This window comes from Hyperolius riggenbachi, chromosome 1, assembly GCF_040937935.1.
Source record: "Hyperolius riggenbachi isolate aHypRig1 chromosome 1, aHypRig1.pri, whole genome shotgun sequence".
In the NCBI taxonomy this organism is placed as follows: domain Eukaryota; kingdom Metazoa; phylum Chordata; class Amphibia; order Anura; family Hyperoliidae; genus Hyperolius; species Hyperolius riggenbachi.
In genome coordinates this window covers 307,878,044-307,903,563 of record NC_090646.1, presented here as the reverse complement: position 1 = coordinate 307,903,563, position 25,520 = coordinate 307,878,044, and the positions used below count along the sequence as shown (strand labels likewise).

Sequence of the window (25,520 nt, the reverse complement as noted above, 5' to 3'; positions counted from 1 at the left end):
TTTATTTGCTAGTATTCATTTGCTGGTGTTATGAGAGTGTCATTTCCTGACGTCTTGTAAAAACGAGCGTTTTAACTTAACATTTAAAATAAACATATGCAGAACCTATATATTTAAGTTGGTTGAACACAGTTTAAAGCAATACTGAAGTGACCCAGAAAATAAAAGTTAGGGTGGGTGCTTGACAATTATCCTGTTGACCACTTACGAGAACCCGATGTTGGTGGTGACCCCAGTTTGGCAATCTCCTGTAAAAAAAAAAAAATCTATTTAATCCTCTACCACTGAACTACTGTTGGGAAGTTGGTGGTGCACATTTAACCCCTTACTTAAGGTGCGTACACACATGCGACTATAGTCGTTTGTAACGATCGTTCCCCGATCTTTACCAACGACGATCGTTACAAAAAACGAACCAACGACTATTAAGGCAAACGACGAACGAGGCAAATCGCTACAAAACAAAGTTCTGTCTTGGCGGATTTTTACCACCGACGATCGTTAGCAAAAGTGGCACATCGTTGGAAACGATCGTTCGTACCAGGCTGGACATGCGCATTTCACTTTTTCTCCAAGGAACTTTACAATTTTATGCGCAGGCGCATTAAGTGCTTTTACGTGGTGTAACGTTCGTTCTAACGATGTGATCGTTACACACTTTTTACAACTAACTTTACTTCGGTCGTTCTTTCGTCAATTAAAAGTTCGTTCGTCGTCCTCAACGAACGATCGTTGTCGCATGTGTGTACGTAGCATTAGGATCAGTGTGTCCCACTACCTTTGGACCTGGTGCGAACAAAAGCTGAGACTCTCACCTTCCCAACAGTAGTTCGATCTCAGCAGGAGGTTAAATAGACTTTTTTTTAAAGTAGCCTGCCAACATTGAGTTCTCTTGTGTGGTCAACCGGATAGTATACAAGTACTATATTTAGATGCTCGGCATAGTGGTTAGCGCTCTCACCTTGCAGCACTGGGTCTCTGGTTCTAATCCCAGCCAGGTCAACATCTGCATGGAGTTTGTATGTTTTCCCTGTCTGCATGGGTTTCCTCCAGGCACTCCGGTTTCCTCCCACATCCCAAAAACATACAGATGAGTTAATTTGCTTTCTCCTAATTTGGCCCTAGACTACAATACATACACTACACGATACAAACCTAGACATAAGACTATGGTAGGGATCTTGAGCCCCTCTGAGGGACAGTTAAGCGACAAAGCAATATATACTCTGTACAGCTCTGCGTAAGATTTGGGTGCTATAATAATAGAGTACTAAATAATAATAATATTGCTCAATCAGCTATGTAGAGGGAAGGCTCTGGATCCCTTGAAGCCTTCCCAGTCATTTATCCGAGCTATCGGTCCACCGCTGTCCCCCATTGTAATTGTATGACCAACTCGTCTAATGCACCTTTGGGAGTCCTTATGAATGCTGTGTAGCCCACTTATTGTGAAGCGGTTTTACCTTTATCTGCTGCTCTGCTTATTATGATTATTAAAGAGAACCCGAGGTGGGGTTCTAAGAATGAAATCTGCTCTGAGGCTGGGTCTGCTTATATTGCCCAGCCTCTGTTGCTATTTCAATCCCCCCTAAGTTCCCGCTGTGCTCCGCTCTCTCCCATAAATCACAGCCATGCTGCCGACATGCAGCGGGCTGTGTTTACTTTTGTACTGTCAGTCTCGGCGCTCCCCCGCCTCCTGCATAGCGCCGGTCCCCGCCTGCATCCCTTCCCTCCAATCAGCGGGGAGGGAAAGGACGCAGGCGGGGACTGGAGCTATGGAGGAGGCGGGTGAGCGGCGGAGAGTGACAGGACAAAGGTAAACACAGCCCGCTGCGTGTCGACTGCGCGGCTGTGATTTATAGGGGAGAGTGGAGTGCAGGGGGAACTTAGGGGGGATTGAAATAGTAACAAAGGCTGGGCAGTATAAGCAGACCCAGCCTCTGAGCGCAGATTTCATTCTTAGAACCCCACCTCGGGTTCTCTTTAAAGCGGTATCGTCACCATAAAAACCAAATTTCAACAGCAACTGGCCTGAGTGTATTAAGTGATAAAGATGCTAATCCTGCATTCAAAACTTTTTCTGCTGTTATGATTTGGAGTTATCACATACTTAAGGAGCACTGGCCCTTTAGTAGTCCGTGCCAAAGAATTGCATGCTGGGGGTTCTTTTTATCTATAATGTATTCCTCCTCTTTTCTTTATTTCCCTGCCAGCTGCTTATCTGAAACCTAATCCCCTACTCACTTGTGTTTACAAGCAAGGCTGAGGCGACTCAGCGATTGGAGGAGACAAGAAAAAAAGTAAAGGGCAGAAATGACATCACGAGTTAGCCTTTACTGTGGGCAAAAGACATGGCCCCCACCAGGAACAGAATTCTCGTCATTTACTATATAGCATTCACTGAAATCAAAACATGGACAGTATAATACATGTGTTATGTAAGTAGATCAAGTATGTATCTACCTATATATGTGTTTTTTTTTCCTGGCATAGTATGGCTGATCCTACTGCTTTAAGATTCACTGTCTGCTGCTGCCAGGCTTGCATCAGGAAATGAGGCTCACTTCAAAGGCACAATGGAGCTTTTTTTCCTCTTGCCAGAGATACAGAAATGGGCGCCCCATTGCAGCCAGTTACTTGCTGCCTCTAAAAAGGTCTCTGCTACTGAGTCACAGGGAAAATAAACCCTTAACGTGATATGAATTCAGAACTTCCTCTCTGCTGTAAAAGATAAGCAACAGCATAACAACTTTTAAAGGGTCTCTGAGCAGGGGCGCTGGGTATGCTTTTAAGCATACCCACGTCTATATGAGGAGGAGTATACGCTCATCGGCCTCTCTCTTAATTCCTCTGCATCCCGGTATGCCCGCTCTCAATTCTGGTGAAACCATGACTCCTGCAGAAAGTCGCGCTGTGACACGGAAAATAACGTTTGCAGGTCCTTACAGCGCATGCACAGGCTCTGTCTCCTTTCATTTCTTTCTCCTTTTTTTTTATCTGCAAAATTACCGCTCTTTCCGCTTTTTCCACATTCACCAAAAATGTTTAGCATGCGAGTAGTGTCGGTAAAATAGTGCCGTAACATGACGGAAACAGTGTAAAACAGTAGTTACACGTACTGAAAAATATCATTTTAAAAACGTGCTTTAAATTCCAGCAAACAGCACGAAAGGCTCTAGACTCCATTTAACTTGATGTGAAAAATATCACCACGTACTTGCAGTCGATAAAAAAAATCGTAATTAAGGCATAAATCCCCCTTTTTTCATTGTGAATTTCAATTTTGGTTGAAAAGAAGTCTTAAATAAGGATGTTTTACCGACAGTTTTCCGCACTTTTATCACTTTTTCCGCAAGCGGTAAATTAATGCGGAAAAAATTGTGAATGTCAACATGGACTTAATTATTGTGAATAGAGCCCAGAGTTGACATCCTGTGTTTACCAATTAGCTCTCTGCCATGGCAGTCAGCTGAAACAGCGGAGGGATCAAATTACAACTTGTGCTTAGTCATAGATGAGGGGGAATTAGACAGGCTAAACTCTCTAAGGGCCCATTCACACTTGAAAAACGCTAGCGCTCTTGCTAGCGTTTTGCTGTTCTGATTTTTGGCAATTAACGCAAAAAAAAAAATCGCCATTCACACTTGGTGATTTCTTTTTTCACAGTTAGCGCTTCTATAGCACTAAACGCGATCGCCGGGAAGTTGCCTGAAAATGGTGCAGGATACAAATTTGCATTTGGCGATTTTGCAAATCATCCAAGTGAGAACGGGCCCATAGGGTATTATGGCACTAGCACTTTAAAAAGTGCTAGCGCTTGAGTGTTTTACCGAAAGCGCCGGCAAAATGCTCAGATGTGAACAGGGCCTTACAGGGTACATTTCTATATGGTTTTCTTCTGTTCTGTGCAGGGCTGTGGAGTCGGAGTCGTGGAGTCGGGCAATTTTGGGTGCCTGGAGTCGGAGTCGGGAAAAAATGCACCGACTCCGACTCCTAATGAATTTGTAACTGTAATTAAAATAGAAAATATGATAAAATGTTCTATTTCTCAGATAATAGTCATTAAAAATAATGTATATATACAGTATATATACAGTAATAGCTGTGCTTAGTCCACAAAAATGAAATAAACCAATCAAAATTAGTTACTTGTGCTGCTTCAATAAAGCAGTCCCCGTATTTTTAAGGTCAGATATACATATCTGATTGTGACTGTATATATAATTTGTACACAGGAATCTCTTATATATACTAAATAACATCTATGCTGTAAGAATAAAGCCTGATGTGTAGGTGTGTCACTAATAGAGATGGTCAACGAGATGGAAATAATTCTGCATTGATGCAGATTTATGCAAATGTATGCACTCCCTTTGCTGATGAAATCAAATAATTTGATATGTTATTAAAATTTGGTTTGGTGACTACAAATTAAAGGGTAACTGAGACGGATGAAAAGTAAAGTTTTTTTTTTTATACATACCTGGGGCTTCCTCCAGCCCCCTTCAGGCTAATCAGTCCCTCGCTGTCCTCCACCACCCGGATCTTCTGCTATGAGTCCTGGTAATTCAGCCAGTCAGCGCTGTCCGGCCGCATGCCGCTCCCACAGCCAGGAACATTCTGCATCTGCGCAATAGTGCTGCACAGGTGTAGTATGCTCCTGGCGGCGGAGTGTGTGCATGCGCATTACGCCTGACTGGCCCAAGTACCTGGACTCATAGCAGAAGATCCAGGTGGTGGAGGAGGACAACGAGGGACTGATTATCCTGAAGGCGGCTGGAGGAAGCCCCAGGTATGTATAAAACTTTTAATTTCATCTGTCTCAGGTTTACTTTGTTACACATTAGCACTATACTCTACATATGCACTCCCCACAGAGCTGCAGGGAATCCACTGAGAATGCTGTGCACATTGAACACAGAGGTGTTGTCTGTTTACAATCTCCTCATTCCCCTGCAGAGTACCTGCACATCATTCTTACATGTACCCACACTTACATTGCCTAGGGCCTGATAGATGTTCTTTGTTCCGGTTTGTACCTTTTACAAGTACTCTTACCAAGGACTAGTTTTAGTCTAAAGGGAATAAATATAGTAGTCTACATATCCTTCTCACTTCAGTTGTCTTGTAAAATTCCTAAGCGTTGGCAGTTAAGAGACGAATTTCATGTTACATACTTTTAATCAACAAAATTGTAATATTCAAATTAGAGGAGTCGGAGTCGTGGAGTCGGTGGAATCCTAAACTGAGGAGTCGGAGTCGGTGGATTTTTGGACCGACTCCACAGCCCTGGTTCTGTGAAAGAGTTCAGGTCCACTTTAAAGAGTACCTAAGCCGAAGCTCTGGTACACAGAATAAGATACTTTCCTAAAGAGAGGGAAGATTCATGATCCTATTGAGGCTTCCCTCCATGCTGTGTTGTCCTCTGTTGCTGAGCACGGCGCCCCAGAAGAACAGGGCCGTGCAACTCTTCCTGCTCCAGCATGCCCGCGCAATAGCCGACCCAGCCCGCCCATGCATACACAGTTTCCACTATCTTCATTGGTATTGGCTGCTGCTATGGCACATGCAATCTCTGAGGATATTCATTTAGACATTGAGGCTACGTTTAAAGGAAAACTGTAGGGGGATCGGGAGAAAATGAGTTGAACTTACCCGGGGCTTCTAATGGCCCCCCGCAGACATCCTGTGCCTGCGCAGTCACTCACTGATGCTCCGGCCCCGCCTCTGGTTCACTTCTGGAGCTTCAGACTTTAAAGTCTGAAAACCACTGCGCCTGCATTGCCGTGTCCTCGCTCCCCCTGATAAAACCAGGAGCGTACTGCGCAGGCACAGACCATACTGGGGTTGTGCTATACACTTCTGGTGCCGTCAGTGGATGCGAGGACACGGCAATGCAGGCGCAGTCGTTTTCAGACTTTAAAGTCTGAAATTCCAGAGGTGAAATGGAGGCGGGGCCGGAGCATCGGTGAGTGGCTGCACGGGCACAGGAGGTCTGCGGGGGATCATTAGAAACCCCAGGCAAGTTCAACTCATTTCCCCCCCCGACCCAACCCCCCCCCCCCCCCCCCCCCCACACACACACACAGTATTTCTTTAAAGCTACGGTGTCTGTGGATACATCTAGCACTGAACAAGTTATCAAAAAATTGTGCACACAGCATAGGAAATTGACACTTAGCGTTAGCTACATGATTCTTCCCTCCCTGCGCCATCCCACCCACCCCTGCAATCGGCGCTGGCGATCATACCCAACAGGAAATCCCGCTCTGAATGGGATTTCCTGTTAGGGTTTCCCTCGCGGCTGAGATATCCACTGCGGCGGTAATGGACGAGCTGAGCTAAGGTGGTTAAAAAGGATAAACAGGCCAAATACCTTTAAGACCTGGATGAATGGAAAGAGGGTGAATATTTTTTTTTTTTTTTGTACCGCTCCGGAAGTCCACGTTCCAGATCAGGTAGGAGGCCTAGGAGGGGTAGAGAAGAGGGGGGCAGCAAAGAGTCTGGGTTTCCCTTCATCATCGGCCTTTGGAAGTAACGCAGACAGCGACGTAGAACCAAAAAAGGAGCAAGAAAAAATAAACGGGAGAGGCAGAAGGAAAAAGAGCAGCCTTTGAAACCTACACTCAAAGGATTATTAGGAACACCATACTAATACGGTCTTGAAAGAATGGGGGAGAACAGAGAGCCCAATATAGTGTAGTATGTTAATGAGGTGATGTCTGATGCAAACACACACAATGGTTATACTTACAAGGACGGGTCGCCTCCAAGGCAACCACTGGATAAGCAGGCGGGGAGAATTGTAACCTGACCCCGCTCAGGGTTAAGAAGTCGCTCTCTGTAGATAGAAGGAAATGGGGATACACCCCTCCACCAAGGGTGGACTAAACAGTTATGTGGTATAACAGAGGCGCCAAGTAGAGTAAAATTAGTTAAAAAGGGGTAAGTGGGTGGACTCACCTCCCTTCTGAAAAAATGGCCAGACAACGGGCAGGTTACTTCAAGTTTAAAGTAACATTTATTATGAGCTCCAAAAGTGCAACGCGTTTCACGGGTAACAGTCCCGCTTCTTCAGGCAAACCATTTTTGGAGGGAGCTGGGGAAGGAAAACAAAAGAGAAAAGGGGAATGCCAGAGGAACGCTAGATACAAGCACCCGAAGATGCACCAAAACTACAAAAATGTCATGAAAGACTTACAAACAGCGGTAAGGCTATGCATAAATCATAAATTGCATAATAACGTACATAATAAATTACAGCAGAATCCATAACACATAAAATGACTGTGCAATTGTAACAGGTACATGGGGGTGCATCATAAAAAACAAACGGCAATAATATAGTCAGTGGGTATGAATGAAGGTGTTGTTATGCATATAGAATGGATTGAAGCATTATTCAAAATGCATATGTAAAGCGACGGTGCGATTGTAATGGTGTTATTCGAAATGCATATGTGAGGGAGCATGTAAAGTAGCATAGTGCTGCAGTTAACTCTAGGATTTTGTGTGCATAGAAGCCACTGATCTTAATGAGTTGCATATAATATGGACAAGTGCAAAGTAGTGTAGAATATACAAAACATAATGGTACTATGCATCAAAATAAATGAATATTCTAAAACAATTATATATGTACATGTACATTGGCGATGTGATACACCATTCTGACAAATTAGCTATCAGTGGAGGAGGGGAGGAGATGTATAAAAATGTGCTTATACAACAGTGGTAGGACTATGCATAAATTATAAATTGCATAGTAACTTGCATAATAAATAACAGCAGAGTCCATAGCACATATATAAAATGACTGTGCAATTGTAACAGGTACATGGGGGTGCATCATAAAACAAACCGCCAATAATATGGTCAATGAGTATGAATGAGGGTGTTATGCATATAGAATGGATTGAAGCATTATTCAAAATGCATATGTGAAGTGACAGTGCGATTGAAATGGTGTTATTCAAAATGCATATGTGAGGTAGCATGTAAAGTAGCATAGTGCTGCAGTTAAACTCTAGGATTTTGTGTGCATAGAAGCCACTGATCTTAATGAGTTGCATATAAAATGGACAAGTGCAATGTAGTATAGAATATACAAAACATAATGGTACTATGCATCAAAATAAATGAATATACTAAAACAATTATATATGTACATTAGCAATGTGATAAACCGTTCTGACAAATTAGCTATCATTGGAGGAGGTGAGGAGATGTATAAAAATGTACTTATAAAAACATTAGACTTACCAAAGTCGGGTCAAGAGCCAGATATAGCGCCTCTGTGGGGTTGGGGATGCTCTGACTCTCATGTATATATCAATTGAGGGCAGGAGTGGAAGTCCTTATTGGTCTGTGGTCAGCCAGGTGTGGGCGGTGTAGGGGAGGATAAAGTGTGTGTTGTGTGCATGTTAAATAGGACGTGGGAGAAAGAATCTGCATAGGAATGAATGTGGTGAAATCAGAGGAATAATCCGTTCAAATACGGACATGGGGGGGGGGGGGGGGGGGGGGGTTAATGGTTACAGTATGTATTTATCTGGAACAACCCGGGGCACGAGGGAGCTGATATAGCAACAAAGCATAAAAACAGCATATGATAAAAGGGGTTCAAAATTGGTTCGTATCAAACTGTGCATGAAGTGAGGTTAAAAATGCTTGTGTCAGCACTCACTCAGTCGATATATAGCTTGGAGGTGGAAGAAAACAATAAGATGTTTTCAATTTTTGTATAAATGCAAAACTATGTCAAATTGCATAAAATTGTATGAGCCACAAAATTCAATACCGAACCAATAGTTATTAGCCGCATATAAATATTATAAACCTAAAAATGTATGCAACAAAAATAAAAGCAGGATCACAAAGATTGGGTGAGAATAAAAGAGGACCAAAGAAATAAGTTTAAAAGTATAATTCAATAAATTTTTTTTCTAATTGTTCATTTAAACCTTCTGGTGTCAGTGTTTTAACCACTTGAGGACCTAGGGCTTTCTACCCCTTAAGGACCGGCCACTTTTTTCCTTTAACCTCCAGGACAGGTCCACCACGAGAACGACAGGCTCCTCCCAGGAACAGGAAACGTCCAGATAGAGCACTCTATAAAACTTTGTCCAACCCCTTGATCCCCAGTTGACGTTTCCTGTTCCAGGAACAAGGAGTGCTCTGGTCGCTCGCCGGTCCGTCAGACCAGGAGAGTTTGGGACTTGGTTGGCGGCTATGGGTGGACCTGCCTGGAGAGGTTTTGCGGTCCGGAGGGGGAAGAGAGAGTGGAGTTACCTTCCCCATGGCTGTCCTGGCTGCCCGAGTTGCGGCGGATCCGGAGGACACGTGCGGCGTCCATGATTCCCCTTTGGCGGAGGCTAGTGGCGCGCCGGAAGTGACACGAGGATCATGCGGGCCTCCGGAGGGAAGGCAGCTGATTGCCCTCAGTTGCGGAGTACGTATGACGTACTTCCGCCCTTACGTGACGTCACTTCCGGTCGCGTGGGTGAAGAGACGCCGGAAGCCCGCATGGTTTGCCAGTTTGTGTTCGGAACGGAGCGGGATGGACGCTAAGCAGGAACCAGGAAAGGTAAGCTTGGCGGAGGCTTGGTGACCTTTACGGTATGAGCTATACGCCTAGGCCGCGTCTGTATGGAGGTCTGATATAAGTTTACAGACTTACAGTTTGCATTTAATAGCCTGCTTAGCGTCTGATCTGAGGTTTGTTATAGTAACCTGTATCTATAGGCCGCGTCTGTACGGAGGTCTGGGATAAGATCAGAGTCTTATAGTGTGCATTTAATAGCCTGTTTTACGTCTGATCTGAGGTCTGTTATACTTAAATTTTTGCGGACATACATATATGGAGGTTTTTTATTCCACTTTGGACCAGAGGGCTATATATATATATGAATATTATAGCTTGGGCAATTGTTTGATACTATGGGGGAGTAGAGTTATAGAGATATATATATGTAGCGGATGCATTTATATGTATAAATGGCTCTTCATTCCTGCTCTCCTCGGTCAGGGTTACTGTCACTCTTCATTTTTCACCGGGTGATATTCCTTTAAATCAAAATCAGAGGAATGACATTGTGTTTTTGTGTTGTTATTTTAGGGCCCGGAGCCTACTGAGCCAACAAAGCCAAGGAGGCGGTGCCCGCTCTGTGATGCAAAAATGGCCCATAACTACAATAAGCAGTTTTGTCAACCTTGTTTAATGAAACTTATACAGGAGCAATCAGGGGGGTTGAAGGAAGAGTTAATGACAGCCGTAAAGAAGGAAATGGCAGACACCATTAAATCTCTAAAGGAGGTGTTTGCTTCCGCTATTCCCCCAGCAGCAGAGTCAGTAAACCCGGGTACAAGTACAGATATACCGGCCGCAGAAACACCTAATACAGAATCTCAGCCTGTAAAACATAAAAGTAAAAGTACAAAGAGAAATATGGTATTTTCCTCTGAAGAGGAAGACATGGAGGGGGAGGAGGAAGATGATGATGAGTCAGACTCCTCCGCTAAAAGTTGGGACAGCCAATCTGAGGTTAAGAAAATCTCTAGATTTAGATTTCCAGCTGATGAGACAGAGCAGCTGATAATGGCGATTAACAAAACCTTAAACATTGAATCCAAAAAATCGGAGGAAATATCTATGCATGATAAGTTATATCAAGGAATGGAACCAAAAGAATCATTAACCTTCCCTATACACAGATCCACAAAGAATACCATATTAAGCCAGTGGAAATACCCTGATAGAAAATTGTTCATGTCAAAGGGTTTTATGAAAAGATTTCCATTTACAGAGGAAGATGTCAAAACTTGGGATAGATCTCCCAGGTTAGATGCGGCATTTTCTCAGGTTAATAAAGACAACGAATTGGCCTTTGAAGATCTAGGCTATCTAAAAGATCCGCAGGATAAAAAGGTAGAATTCGCTCTTAAGAAAGCCTGGACAGCAGCAGGAGCAAATTTTAGACCTGCTGCTGCCACAACTTGTGTAGCAAGAGTTCTATCCCTATGGGTTAAGAAAGTAGAGGAGAAAGTTGAAAAGGGAGCCTCTAAGGAGGAGATTTTGGAATCATTAGAAGTGGTCTCTAAGGCCACTGATTATATAACTGATGCAGCAGCTGAGAATATCAGAGTAAATGCTAGAACCTCGGCATTAATTAACACAGCAAGGAGGAATCTGTGGATAAAGAATTGGGAAGGTAGTCAGGCCTCAAAAGCCAGAGTGTGCAATATCTCCTTCAATGGAGAATTACTATTTGGAGAGCAGTTAGACCAAATATTAGAAAGAACTTCTGATAGAAAGAAGGGATTCCCAAAAAAGAAAAAGTTTATACAGAATAAAAGATTCTTTAGGCGAAATAGACAAGACAACAAGGATAAGCCTCAGCAGAGGAGAAGACCTTGGGCCATTAACAGAGAGGGGACGAAAAGGAGTTTTCTTTTTCGGAAACAGGAGGGACAAGAAAAGAAATGACGCCAGAGAAAAAGTTGGGGGGCGTCTGTCGGGATTCTATTCCCAATGGACAAAAATTTCCAAAAGCGATTTCATCCTCAATCTCATAAGTCAGGGGTACAAGATTCAGTTTCAATCCTTCCCTCCAAAGAGATTTATTTCCACGTCCCTTCCAAAAGAAAAGGAGAAAAAGCTAGCGTTAAAAAGCATAGTAAAATCAATGTTAGACGAAAACGTGGTCATTCCGGTTCCCGAAAATCAAATCTCGAACATTCAGGGATTTTATTCGACGGTATTTTTAGTAAGAAAGCCGACGGGGAAATTCAGACTGATTCTAAACCTAAAGGCCCTGAACCCCTTCGTATCTTATCAGAGATTCAGGATGGAATCAATTTACTCTGTGCGAACCTTGTTAACCCAAAATTGTATAATGACAAATATAGATCTGAGGGACGCTTATTGGCACATTCCAATAAGGGAGTCATCTCAAAAGTTCCTCAGATTTGCAATAAAAGAAAAAAGAATGATTCAGCATTTTCAATTCAGAGTTCTACCTTTCGGGATATCATCGGCACCGAGGATATTCTCAAAGGTAATGGCGGAGGTGACAAAGTTTTTCCACATGGAAGGGATTCTTGTAATCCCGTACCTAGACGATCTCCTGGTAGTGGCAGAATCATATCAGAAATCAAAAGAAAATACAGAAAGGGTGTTAGAACAATTACAAACCCTCGGATGGATAGTAAACTGGGACAAATCAGTCCTTCAACCAACATCAAAGATCCAGTTTCTGGGAGTCATTATAGATTCAGAGACAGAGAGAATGTATTTGCCAGTCGAAAAGATAGGGAAGTTAAAAGCTATGATACAGGAATTCATAACAAAGCCAGTAATGACGATAAGACAAGTAATGAAAGTTTTGGGATTCCTGACATCAACGGCTCCAGCTATACAGTGGGCAATGATGCATACAAGACACTTACAAAATTGGATGCTAAGAGTTTGGAACAAGACACAGGACAATCTAGAGACACAGGTCATATGTCCACCAGACGTACTGAAGTCCCTGGAGTGGTGGTTATCGGAGAAGATACTCACCGAAGGCAGGATGTGGATCATACCAACAGGGAAGATTATCACGACCGATGCAAGTCTTATAGGTTGGGGTGCACATCTGCAGGGAAGAATGTTACAGGGGCAGTGGCCAAAGTGTGTGAGGAGGCAGTCATCCAATTACAGGGAGCTAGCAGCTATACAGAAAGCACTAGAACAGAGTGTACAGACACTGATGGGTCATCATGTTCAGGTCAGGTCAGACAACACCACAGCGGTAGCATATCTGAATCGGCAAGGGGGTACAAAGTCAGCGAAGCTGATGGAACTGGCCATGAACATATTAACAATAGCGGAAAATAATTTTCTATCATTATCAGCAATACATCTGAAGGGATCATTAAACACGATAGCAGATTTTCTGAGCAGACGAAAGATGTCAAATACAGAGATGGAAATATCAGACAAGATGTTCAGAAGATTGACCACACAGTGGGGTCGACCACGAGTAGATATGTTCGCAACCAAGCAAAACACAAAGTGCAGAAGATTCTACTCCCTGAATCCAAGCGAAGGAGCCGAAGCGGTAGATGCGCTAAGTCAGAACTGGATATTCGACAAGGGGTACGCATTTCCACCAATACAGCTAGTGCCACGAGTATTACACAAGTTATCAAGGACCAAGACAGTAGTAATTATGGTAGTCCCGGATTGGCCAGCAAGAAGTTGGTATCCACTACTACTAAAGATGAGGCTGGAGGGTCCAATAAGGATTCCGGACAAGGAAGTACTAGCTCAGGGATCAAGAAGAACTGGAAGCTCTATTCCAAATCTAAGCCTGTCAGCCTGGCTTCTGAGAGGTCCCCTTTAAGGAAAAAAGGAGTATCAGAAAGGGTTATTAGTACTCTATTGGATTGTAGGAAGAAAGTTACAAGGAAAATTTACCTCAAATATTGGAAAACCTTTAATATGTGGCAGGAAGAGTCAGGGTTCAAGGGTGATTTAGTGCCAGCCATTTTAGAGTTTCTACAGGACGGGGTAGAAAAGAATATTTCGTTAAGTACTTTAAAGGTACAGGTAGCAGCAATATCTACCTTTATGGATGAGAGGTTAGCAAGGGACCCCCTTATCATCCAATTTTTTAAGTCAGTGGAGAGAAAGAAACCTATGTTAAAGAAAAAAGTTCCCAGTTGGGATTTATCCTTAGTTTTAAAGGTACTAAAGAAAGAACCCTTTGAGCCCATAGCAGATATTTCCTTCAGACTATTGACAATGAAGACAGTATTTCTTATAGCTATTACATCGGCTAGACGGGTGAGCGAATTAGAAGCCCTATGTTGTGATGAACCGTTTTGTATAATACTTAGAGATGAAGTGATACTGAAGACATGTGATGAATTTCTCCCGAAAGTTACTACAAAATTTCACAGATCCCAGGACATTGTGCTACCATCATTTAAAGAGGAACAAACATTGGATGTAAGAAGATGCCTTATGTGTTATTTAGAGAGGGTAGCGGAATTTAGAAACTCTAGAGCTTTGCTAATTAACACGTCAGGAGCTACAAGAGGTAGTAAAATGTCAAAGAGATCTATAGCTAGATGGATAAAATTATGTATAGAGGAAGCCTATAGGATTACAGGGAATACGGTAGTAGATACAATTAGAGCCCATTCAGCTAGGGCAGCTGCCACCTCATGGGCTTACAGAGCGGGTGCTACGCCAGAAGAGATCTGCAGGGCAGCCACGTGGTCAAGTTTAAGCACCTTCTCTAGACACTACAGAATAGACCTGATGTCTGCAAAACAGCAATCATTTGGAAAGAAAGTTCTGCAGGCAGTCAGCCCACCCTAAATTGGTAAGATTCTTGCTCATCTTCTCGTGGTGGACCTGTCCTGGAGGTTAAAGGAAAAACCAATGTTAGTTACCTGGTAACATCCTTTTTAGTAACCTCCAGGACAGGTCCGTAACCCACCCGATATCAATTATATGTATATATATGTATATATGATGATGTGACAGTATATGTATATGCAGTATGAATATTAAAACCCCTTTTTTGTTTAGGAACAGTACTTGAAATTGACTGGGGATCAAGGGGTTGGACAAAGTTTTATAGAGTGCTCTATCTGGACGTTTCCTGTTCCTGGGAGGAGCCTGTCGTTCTCGTGGTGGACCTGTCCTGGAGGTTACTAAAAAGGATGTTACCAGGTAACTAACATTGGTTTTTTCCATTCAGACCACTGCAGCTTTCACGGTTTATTGCTCGCTCATACAACCTACCACCTAAATGAATTTTGGCTCCTTTTCTTGTCACTAATAAAGCTTTCTTTTGGTGCTATTTGATTGCTGCTGCGATTTTTACTTTTTATTATATTCATCAAAAAAGACATGAATTTTGGCAAAAAAATGATTTTTTTAACTTTCTGTGCTGACATTTTTCAAATAAAGTAAAATTTCTATATACATGCAGCACGAAAAATGTGGACAAACATGTTTTTGCTAAAAAAAAAAAAAAACATTCAGTGTATATTTATTGGTTTGGGTAAAAGTTATAGCGTTTACAAACTATGGTGCAAAAAGTGAATTTTCCCATTTTCAAGCATCTATGACTTTTCTGACCACCTGACATGTTTCATGAGGGGCTAGAATTCCAGGATAGTATAAATACCCCCCAAATGACCCCATTTTGGAAAGAAGACATCCCAAAGTATTCACTGAGAGGCATAGTGAGTTCATAGAAGATATTAATTTTTGTCACAAGTAAGCGGAAAATGACACTTTGTGACACGAAAAAAGAAAAAAAAAAAGTTTCCATTTCTTCTAACTTGCGACAAAAAAAAATAAAATCTGCCACGGACTCACTATGCTCCTCTCTGAATACCTTGAAGTTTCTACTTTCCAAAATGGGGTCATTTGTGGGGTGTGTTTACTGTCCTCGCATTTTGGGGGGTGCTAATTTGTAAGCACCCCTGTAAAGCCTAAAGGTGCTCATTGGACTTTGGGCCCCTTAGTGCAGTTAGGCTGCAAAAAAGTGCCACACATGTGGTATTGCCGTACTCAGGAGAAGTAGTATAATGTGTTTTGGGGTGTATTTTTACACATACCCATGCTGGGTGGGAGAAATATCTCTGTAAATGACAATTTGTTAATTTTTTTTACACACAATTGTCCATTTACAGAGATCTTTCTCCCACTCAGCATGGGTATGTGTACAAATACACCCCAAAACACATTGTACTACTTCTCCCGAGTACGGCGATACCACATGTGTGGCACTTTTTTGCACCCTAACTACGCTAAGGGGCCCAAAGTCCAATGAGTACCTTTAGGATTTCACAGGTCATTTTGAGAAATTTCGTTTCAAGACTACTCCTCACGGTTTAGGGCCCCTAAAATGCCAGGACAGTATAGGAACCCCACAAATGACCCCATTTTAGAAAGAAGACACCCCAAGGTATTCCCTTAGTAGTACGGTGAGTTCATAGATTTTATTTTTTGTCACAAGTTAGCGGAAAATGACACTTTGTGAAAAAAACCAATAAAAATCAATTTCCGCTAACTTGTGACAAAAAATAAAATCTTCTAGGAACTCGCCGTACTACTAACAGAATACCTTGGGGTGTCTTCTTTCTAAAATGGAGTCATTTGTGGGGTTCCTATACTGTCCTGGCATTTTAGGGGCCCTAAACCGTGAGGAGTAGTCTTGAAACAAAATTTCTCAAAATGACCTGTGAAATCCTAAAGGTACTCATTGGACTTTGGGCCCCTTAGCGTACTTAGGGTGTAAAAAAGTGCCACACATGTGGTATCGCCGTACTCGAGAGAAGTAGTACAATGTGTTTTGGGGTGTATTTTTACACATACCCATGCTGGGTGGGAGAAATAACTCTGTAAATGGACAATTGTGTGTAAAAAAATCAAAAGATTGTCATTTACAGAGGTATTTCTCCCACCCAGCATGGGTATGTGTAAAAAATACACCCCAAAACACATTGTACTACTTCTCCCGAGTACGGCGATACCACATGTGTGGCACTTTTTTGCACCCTAACTGCGCTAAGGGGCCCAAAGTCCAATGAGTACCTTTAGGATTTCACAGGTCATTTTTGTTTCAAGACTACTCCTCACGGTTTAGGGCCCCTAAAATGCCAGGGCAGTATAGGAACCCCATTAATGACCCCATTTTAGAAAGAAGACACCCCAAGGTATTCCATTAGGAGTATGGTGAGTTCATAGAAGTTTTTATTTTTTTGTCACAAGTTAGCGGAAATTGATTTTAATTGTTTTTTTTTCACAAAGTGTCATTTTCCGCTAAATTGTGACAAAAAATAAAATCTTCTATGAACTCACCATACTCCTAACGGAATACCTTTGGGTGTCTTCTTTCTAGAATGGGGTCATTTGTGGGGTTCCTATACTGCCCTGGCATTTTAGGGGCCCTAAACCGTGAGGAGTAGTCTTGAAACCAAATGTCGCAAAATGACCTGTGAAATCCTAAAGGTACTCATTGGACTTTGGGCCCCTTAGCGTACTTAGGGTGTAAAAAAAGTGCCACACATGTGGTACCGCCGTACTCAGGAGAAGTAGTATAATGTGTTTTGGGGTGTATTTTTACACATACCCATGCTAAGTGGGAGAAATATCTCTGTAAATGACAATTGTTTGATTTTTTTTTTTACACACAATTGTCCATTTACATAAAAATTTCTCCCACCCAGCATGGGTATGTGTAAAAATACACCCCAAAACACATTCTACTACTTTTCCTGAGTACGGCCATACCACATGTGTGACACTTTTTTGCAGCCTAGGTGCGCTAAGGGGCCCAACGTCCTATTCACAGGTCATTTTGAGGCATTTGTTTTCTAGACTACTCCTCGCGGTTTAGGGCCCCTAAAATGCCAGGGCAGTATAGGAACCCCACAAGTGACCCCATTTTAGAAAGAAGACACCCCAAGGTATTCCGTTAGGTGTATGGCGAGTTCATAGAAGATTTTATTTTTTGTCACAAGTTAGTGAAAAATGACACTTTGTGAAAAAAAAAACAATAAAAATAAATTTCCGCTAACTTTTGACAAAAAATAAAATCTTCTATGAACTCGTCATACACCTAACAGAATACCTTGGGGTGTCTTTTTTTCTAAAATGGGTTCACTTGTGGGGTTCCTATACCGCCCTGGCATTTTACGGGCCCAAAACCGTGAGTAGTCTGGAAACCAAATGTCTCAAAATGACTGTTCAGGGGTATAAGCATCTGCAAATTTTGATGACAGGTGGTCTATGAGGGGGCGAATTTTGTGGAACCGGTCATAAGCAGGGTGGCAGTTTAGATCAGGGGTCCCCAACCTGGGGGCCGCGGCCCCCTTGGTGGTCCCTGGGCAGTTTTTCTGAGGGGCCGAGTGTATATACTACACTCACAATCGGGGGAAAAAAGGCAAGAGGGGGACTGCCGCCGCCACTAACCACGACCCCCAAATCCCCGCCCCCCTCCCCCGGGCCCCAGAGAAAAGTTTGGTCGGTATAGGGGGCCCCGGGCTCAAAAAGGTTGGGGACCCCTGGTTTAGATGACAGGTTGTATTGGGCCTGATCTGATGGATAAGAGTGCTAGGGGGGTGACAGGAGGTGATTGATGGGTATCTCAGGGGGTGGTTAGAGGGGAAAATAGATGCAATCAATGCACTGGGGAGGTGATTGGAAGGGGGTCTGAGGGGGATCTGAGGGTTTGGCCGAGTGATCAGGAGCCCACACGGGGAAATTAGGGCCTGATCTGATGGGTAGGTGTGCTAGGGGGTGACAGGAGGTGATTGATGGGTGTCTCAAGGTGTGATTAGAGGGGGGAATAGATGCAAGCAATGCACTGGCGAGGTGATCAGGGCTGGGGTCTGAGGGCATTCTGAGGGTGTGGGCGGGTGATTTAGTGCCCTAGGGGCAGATAGGGGTCTAATCTGATAGGTAGCAGTGACAGGGGGTGATTGATGGGTAATTAGTGGGTGTTTAGGGTAGAGAACAGATGTAAACACTGCACTTGGGAGGTGATCGGACGTCGGATCGGCGGGCGATCTATTGGTGTGGGTGGGTGATCAGATTGCCCGCAAGGGGCAGGTTAGGGGCTGATTGATGGGTGGCAGTGACAGGGGGTGATTGATGGGTGGCAGTGACAGGGGGTGATTGATGGGTGGCAGTGACAGGGGGTGATTGATGGGTGGCAGTGACAGGGGGTGATTGATGGGTGGCAGTGACAGGGGGTGATTGATGGGTGGCAGTGACAGGGGGTGATTGATGGGTGGCAGTGACAGGGGGTGATTGATGGGTGGCAGTGACAGGGGGTGATTGATGGGTGGCAGTGACAGGGGGTGATTGATGGGTGGCAGTGACAGGGGGTGATTGATGGGTGGCAGTGACAGGGGGTGATTGATGGGTGGCAGTGACAGGGGGTGATTGATAGGTGATTGACAGGTAATCAGTGGGTTATTACAGGGGAGAACAGATGTAAATATTGCACTGGCGAATTGATAAGGGGGGGTCTGAGGGCAATCTGAGCGTGTAGGCGGGTGATTGGGTGCCCGCAAGGGGCAGATTAGGGTCTGATCTGATGGGTAACAGTGACAGGTGGTGATAGGGGGTGATTGATGGGTGATTGATGGGTAATTAGTGGGTGTTTAGAGGAGAGAATAGATCTAAACGCTGCGCTTCGGTGGTGATCTGATGTCGGATCTGCGGGCGATCTATTGGTGTGGGTGGGTGATCAGATTGCCCGCAAGGGGCAGGTTAGGGGCTGATTGTTGGGTGGCGGTGACAGGGGGTGATTGATAGGTGATTGACAGGTGATCAGTGGGTTATTACAGGGAAGGACAGATGTAATTAATGCACTGGCGAATTGATAAGGGGGGGGGGTCTGAGGGCAATCTGAACGTGTGGGCGGGTGATTGGGTGCCCGCAAGGGGCAGATTAGGGTCTGATCTGATAGGTAACAGTGACAGGTGGTGATAGGGGGTGATTGATAGGTGATTGATGGGTAATTAGTGGGTGTTTAGAGAGAATAGATGTAAACACTGCGCTTGGGTGGTGATCTGATGTCGGATCTGCGGGCGATCTATTGGTGTGGGTGGGTGATCAGTTTGCCCGCAAGGGGCAGGTTAGGGGCTGATTGATGGGTGGCAGTGACAGGGGGTGATTGATGGGTGGCAGTGACAGGGGGTGATTGATGGGTGATTGACAGGTGATCAGTGGGTTATTACAGGGAAGGACAGATGTAAATAATGCCCTGGCGAATTGATAAGGGGGGGTCTGAGGGCAATCTGAGCGTGTAGGCGGGTGATTGGTTGCCCGCAAGGGGCAGATTAGGGTCTGATCTGATAGGTAAAAGTGACAGGTGGTGATGGGGTGGGTGATGGGTGATTGATGGGTAATTAGTGGGTGTTTAGAGGAGAGAATAGATGTAAACAATGGATTTGGGAGGTGATCTGATGTCGGATCTGCGGGCAATCTATTGGTGTGGGGGGGTGATCAGATTGCCCGCAAGGGGCAGGTTAGGGGCTGATTGATGGGTGGCAGTGACGGGGTGATTGATGGGTGATTGACAGGTGATTGACAGGTGATCAGGGGGGATAGATGCATACAGTACATGGGGGGGGAGGGGTCTGGGGAGAATCTGAGGGGTGGGGGGGTGATCAGGAGGGGGCAGGGGGGGAGATAAAAAAAAAAAATAGCGTTGACAGATAGTGACAGGGAGTGATTGATGGGTGATTAGGGGGGTGATTGGGTGCAAACAGGGGTCTGGGGGGTGGGCAGGGGGGGTCTGATGGGTGCTGTGGGCGATCTGGGGCAGGGGGGGGGGGAAATCAGTGTGCTTGGTGCAGACTAGGGTGGCTGCAGCCTGCCCTGGTGGTCCCTCGGACACTGGGACCACCAGGGCAGGAGGCAGCCTGTATAATACACTTTGTAAACATTACAAAGTGTATTATACACTTTGTATGCGGCGATCGTCGGGTGAACATCCCGCCGTCGCTTCCGTATGGCCGGCGGGATGTTGCGGCAGGTGAGCGGCGCCAGGCGGAGGATCGCATCACGGATGACGCGATCGCTCCGCCCATGCCCCTACAAGGACCGCTGCCATTTGTCTATACGGCGGTCCTTGCGGGGTGCACTTCCCGGCCGCCAATTGTCTACACGGCGGTCGGGAAGTGGTTAAGAATTTGAATCCAGAACATTTCCTTATTCCTAAGAACCTCAAAAGCATTCTGCGGTGGAATGGACTCGATTAGTGTGAATTTGAGTGTTTGCGGGTTACAATTGTGAATGGAACTGAAATGGCGGGAGACGTTGTGAAGTTGATAGTTTTTTAATATTTTTAATATATTTCGTTTGTGTTGTCCTATTCTGCTTCGGACAAGCTGGGTGGTTCGTCCCACGTATTGAATGTTGCAAGAACAGAAGATTACATAGATAACGTTCCTGGAGGAGCAGGTGATGTGTTGTTTAATGTCATATTGGGTTTTGGTGGTATTTGATGAGAAGGAATTGGTATTATTAATAAAACAACAGGCAGTGCATCTGGAGTTTTCACAGGGGAAGGAACCTGGGTTTGAGTTAGGAGTGGTCGTCATGTCACTGGGGATATAGTGGCGGAGCTTGCTGGGTGCTAGGAGGCTTTTTAGGTTAGGAGCCCTTCTAAATGTAAGCAGAGGGGTTTTGGGTATGGTTGGTTTAAGGTGGGGATCCTGTGCCAGAATCTCCCATCTGTTTTGTAATATGGATCTAATCTGTTTGTGGTGTTGGCTGAATCCAGTGATGAATCTGGGAAACACATTGGGAAGGGTTGAGGAAACGGTCATGCGGGTATTGGTGGCCGTGGCCTTCCATTTCGCATCTTTAATCAGTTGTTTTGGGTAACCCCGTTCGATGAACTTTTTAGTAAGAATGTCGGATTGGGAATGGTAGTCTGCGAGGTCAGTGCAATTATGGAAAATTCTGCGGTACTGGCTGGAGGGTGTATTAGTGGTCCATGGGCGGTGATGGTGGCTGTCAAAATGGATATAGTTATTGGACTCTACTTTTTTGAAATGTGTCTTGGTTATGATGTTAGTGTCAATGAATAGAACCAGATCCAGAAAGTCAATGGTGTTTGGGTGGTGTTGATGAGTGAATGTTAGACCGGCTGGATTATCATTTAAAAAAGTGAGAAATGTGGGAATGAGGGACTGGTCACCCTTCCAAATAAAAATCAGATCGTCAATGTATCTTTTGTATAAAACAATATTGTTGGTGAATGGATGTATCTGAGATAATTTGAGATGTTCCAATAGACCCATGGACAGATTGGCGTATGAAGGTGCAAACTAGCTGCCCATGGCAGTGCCCGAAATTTGGTGGTAATGGTTGTCGGCAAAAGAAAAAACATTATGTTGTAAAATGAATTCTGCACACTGGGTAATGAAAAGTTGTTGAGACGAGGGCATGAGTGGATTGGAGGAAAGAAAATGTGTTAGTGTTCTGAGGCCGAATGCATGTGGGATATTGGTATATAGAGAAGAGACATCGCATGTTAACCAGCTGTATTCTGTATTCCAGGCGGTAGTATTCAAAATTTGGATGAGGTGTTGGGAATCTTTTAAATATGATGGTAAATTTTGTACGTGGGGTTGCAAGTGGTAGTCTACGAATTTGGATAGGTTGCTAGTGATAGATTCTATACCTGAAATGATGGGCCTGCCGGGTGGATTGGTGAGAGTCTTGTGGATTTTTGGAAGATAATAAAAAAGGGGGTTTTGGGATGGTGATTGATGATAAAATTCCTTTCATTTTTGGAGATGATGCCGTTTAGAAATGCTTGATTAATGAATGATTTGAGATTGGCATTGTGGATTGGAGTGGGATCAGTGTCCAGTCTATTGTAATGTAGTGGGTTGTCGAGGAGTCTGTGTGCCTCCCGTAGGTTATCGGTTTTGTTAAGTATGACTATACCCCCACCTTTGTCGGCGGGCTTGATGGTGATGTCTGGGTTATTTTTGAGGATATTAAGGGCTCTTTTCTCAGAGGGGGTGAGATTGGATCGGGAGGGTGGTGTGTCAAGGTTAAGCTGTTGCAGGTCATTGAGCACTAGTGTATAAAAAGTTTCGATGAAATTTCCTTTGGTGGAAGTGGGATAAAAGCGTGAGCGTCCTTTCAGATGTGTATTGATGTATTTTTCAGTTTGAATTTCATTAGTATTGGCTGTGTAGGTTGGTAGTTGGTCATTGGCTGTGATGATGAGTATATTATCAGTGTCTTTTAAAGACGTTTCCTGTTTCTTTATAGCAAAATGCCTTTTGAGGGTTAATTTGCGGATGTATGAATTAAGTTCAACGAATAATTTGGTCATCTGTGAGGAGTTAGTGGGGCAAAATGAAAGGCCCTTTTCTAATAACTGGGTTTCCTGGGAAGTTAAAATATGATTGGAAAGATTAAAGATGCAACGTGTTTGTTCAATTGGATTGGTTATGGGGGGATTGATATTTCTGTTCTGTTTTTTCTTTCTTTTCCCTCTGTGTCCTCTTTTCCTGATTCTGGTAGTGGTCTCTTTAATTTCGATTTTGGTTGGAGGATTACACGAGAGGCTGTGGGGCTCGGTAGAGGTATTAGTAGTGTTAGTTATTATGCAATTTATGATTTATGCATAGCCTTACCGCTGTTTGTAAGTCTTTCATGACATTTTTGTAGTTTTGGTGCATCTTCGCATTTTTGTAGTTTTGGTGCATCTTCGGGTGCTTGTATCTAGCGTTCCTCTGGCATTCCCCTTTTCTCTTTTGTTTCCCTTCCCCAGCTCCCTCCAAAAATGGTTTGCCTGAAGAAGCGGGACTGTTACCCGTGAAACGCGTTGCACTTTTGGAGCTCATAATAAATGTTACTTTAAACTTGAAGTAACCTGCCCGTTGTCTGGCCATTTTTTCAGAAGGGAGGTGAGTCCACCCACTTCCCCCCTTTTTAACAATTTTAACTAATTTTACTCTACTTGGCGCCTCTGTTGTTATACCACATACTAATACGGTGTTTGACCCCCTTTCGCCTTCAGAACTGCCTTAATTGTATGTGGCATTGATTCAACAAGGTGCTGAAAGCATTCTTTAGAAATGTTGGCCCATATTGATAGGATAGAATCTTGCAGTTCAGTGTTCTTCCCAGGACTAATTAGGTGGGTGGGCCATCCGGCTGTTTAGAATCCCCGCCCAGCTGCTCTCCTGCCCCCATCTAGCTAGCAGAAACTGGCGCTGTAAAACTTCAGCCATGAGCGCTTCGTTGCCTGTTACCAGTGGCCGTCTCAGACAATAGCGAAAGCCGCCTCTGTACACTGCAGGAGGCTTCTCTGCCTGTGTGACCTGCTGCTTAAAGGTGGTACAGTGATTGGCTGGGCATGCTGTAAGGGGCAGGACCATGCTCTGCATACTACGGGAGTGAGCCGAGTTCCAAGCCTCGTGGAGTGTGTCAGACCCGGCTTCTCCTTAGTGCTGTGTTTGTACTCTGTGCTACTCCATCCCACTTTGCTGGCTGCCTGTGTCTGCATTGCATTCACATGTGTTAACTTGCAGCCATCCAGGTGCACATCTGAGAATAGTGCAGGCAGGTTACTGCTGTGTGGGGAGAGAGCCTGAAGCTGCAGGCAGACTCTCTCCCCCATCAAATCCAGTGTGTTTTCCTGTGTCCTTGGCTGGCTGCATGAATGTCAGCAGCCGGTCCCATCCCTTCCACGCAGCTCCAAGGCCGACTCAGTGCACAGATATGATCAGGCAGTGCACGGCATTGTGCTCTGCTGCCCTGCCCTGGGGCCTCTGTTTACCGGCTGCTTCTCTTCAACACAAGCCGCTCTGATTTATGCCGCTCTGATGCCAGGAGAACTGCTCATGAACTCTGATCTTCCCTCCATTGGTATGAGATCTCTGTGTCCACTAAAGGTGGCCATACACTGGTCGATTTTGCCATTAGATCGACCAGCAGATAATCCCTCTCTGATCGAATCTGATCAGAGACGGGATCATATGGCTGCCTTTACCGCAAACAGATTGTGAATCGATTTCAGCATGAAATCGATTCACCATCTGTGGAGCTGCAAACCCCCCCCCCCCCCCCCCCCCGCCAGCTATACATTACCTGCTCTGCCTGGCGTGAGTCCCCCGGTCTCTGCTGTCTCTTCTCCGGTCTGGGCTCTACTGTTTAAACTTCCTGCCGGGACAGGAAGAAGTGAAGCCTGCCGGACTCGGAGCCCAGCGCAGAGACGGAGCAGGTGGTGACCAGGGGACTCTCGCTGGAGGAACATGTAATGTATTGCCACTGTATTGCATCGGTCGTCGGGCATTCGAATGCCGCTATCGAAGCACTCCCGACTCGCCGGCGATCGAGCGCTGGTCACCGCTATCCGCACGGACATGAACGACGGGAACGATCGATTTCGGACGGAAATCGATCGTTGGCCAGCGTTTGCGCGACGATTTCACAGCCGATTCAATCAGTGATTAAATCGGCTGTGTATCGCCGGGAAAATCGGTAAGTGTATGGGCCCCTTAATGAACGGTAGCACTTTTTATCTGATATAGTTCAGTCTGCAGAGCTTTTGAGTGCACAAGCTTTCAAGCTAGGGCACCTGGAAAAACAAACAGCTGCAATTTAGATAAGCTGACTTGCTGGAGATGGCGGATGGTGCTGAATGCAGTCTGTCTCAGCCTGCCTCATTGCCCATAGGTGCTTATACCTTACTTAATAATTAATTCCTTTTTTTGTATAGCGCCTTTCTCCTGTCGGACTCAAAGCACTTATGAGGCAGCCACTAGAGCGCACTCAGTAGGCAGTAGCAGTGTTAGGGAGTCTTGCCCAATGAACTCCTTACTGAATAGGTGCTGGCTTACTGAGTAGGAAGAGCCAGGATTTAAACCCAGGTCTCCTGTGTCAGAGGCAGAGCCCTTAACCATTACACTACTTGATTTACAATTGTAAAAAGTTGGCCTAGAGCAGTAAAAGGTACAAATCCGCC

The 25,520-nt window shown here is 44.6% G+C and overlaps 1 protein-coding gene across 1 annotated transcript; it reads left to right on the top strand.

The window, feature by feature from the left end:
* The first annotated feature begins 10,513 nt into the window (after positions 1-10,513).
* On the top strand, positions 10,514-14,722 carry LOC137548961 (uncharacterized). The gene is made up of 2 exons (XM_068271178.1): positions 10,514-14,375; positions 14,585-14,722. Exon 1 carries the CDS (start codon positions 11,531-11,533, stop codon positions 12,878-12,880), a length of 1,350 nt encoding a protein of 449 aa, XP_068127279.1. The 5' UTR covers positions 10,514-11,530; the 3' UTR covers positions 12,881-14,375; positions 14,585-14,722.
* Positions 14,723-25,520: the final 10,798 nt, after the last annotated feature.

What these genes read in the sequence shown, in the direction of transcription:
- LOC137548961 (XM_068271178.1), top strand. Translation starts at nt 11,531, where the DNA reads ATGGACAAAAATTTCCAAAAGCGATTTCATCCTCAATCTCATAAGTCA.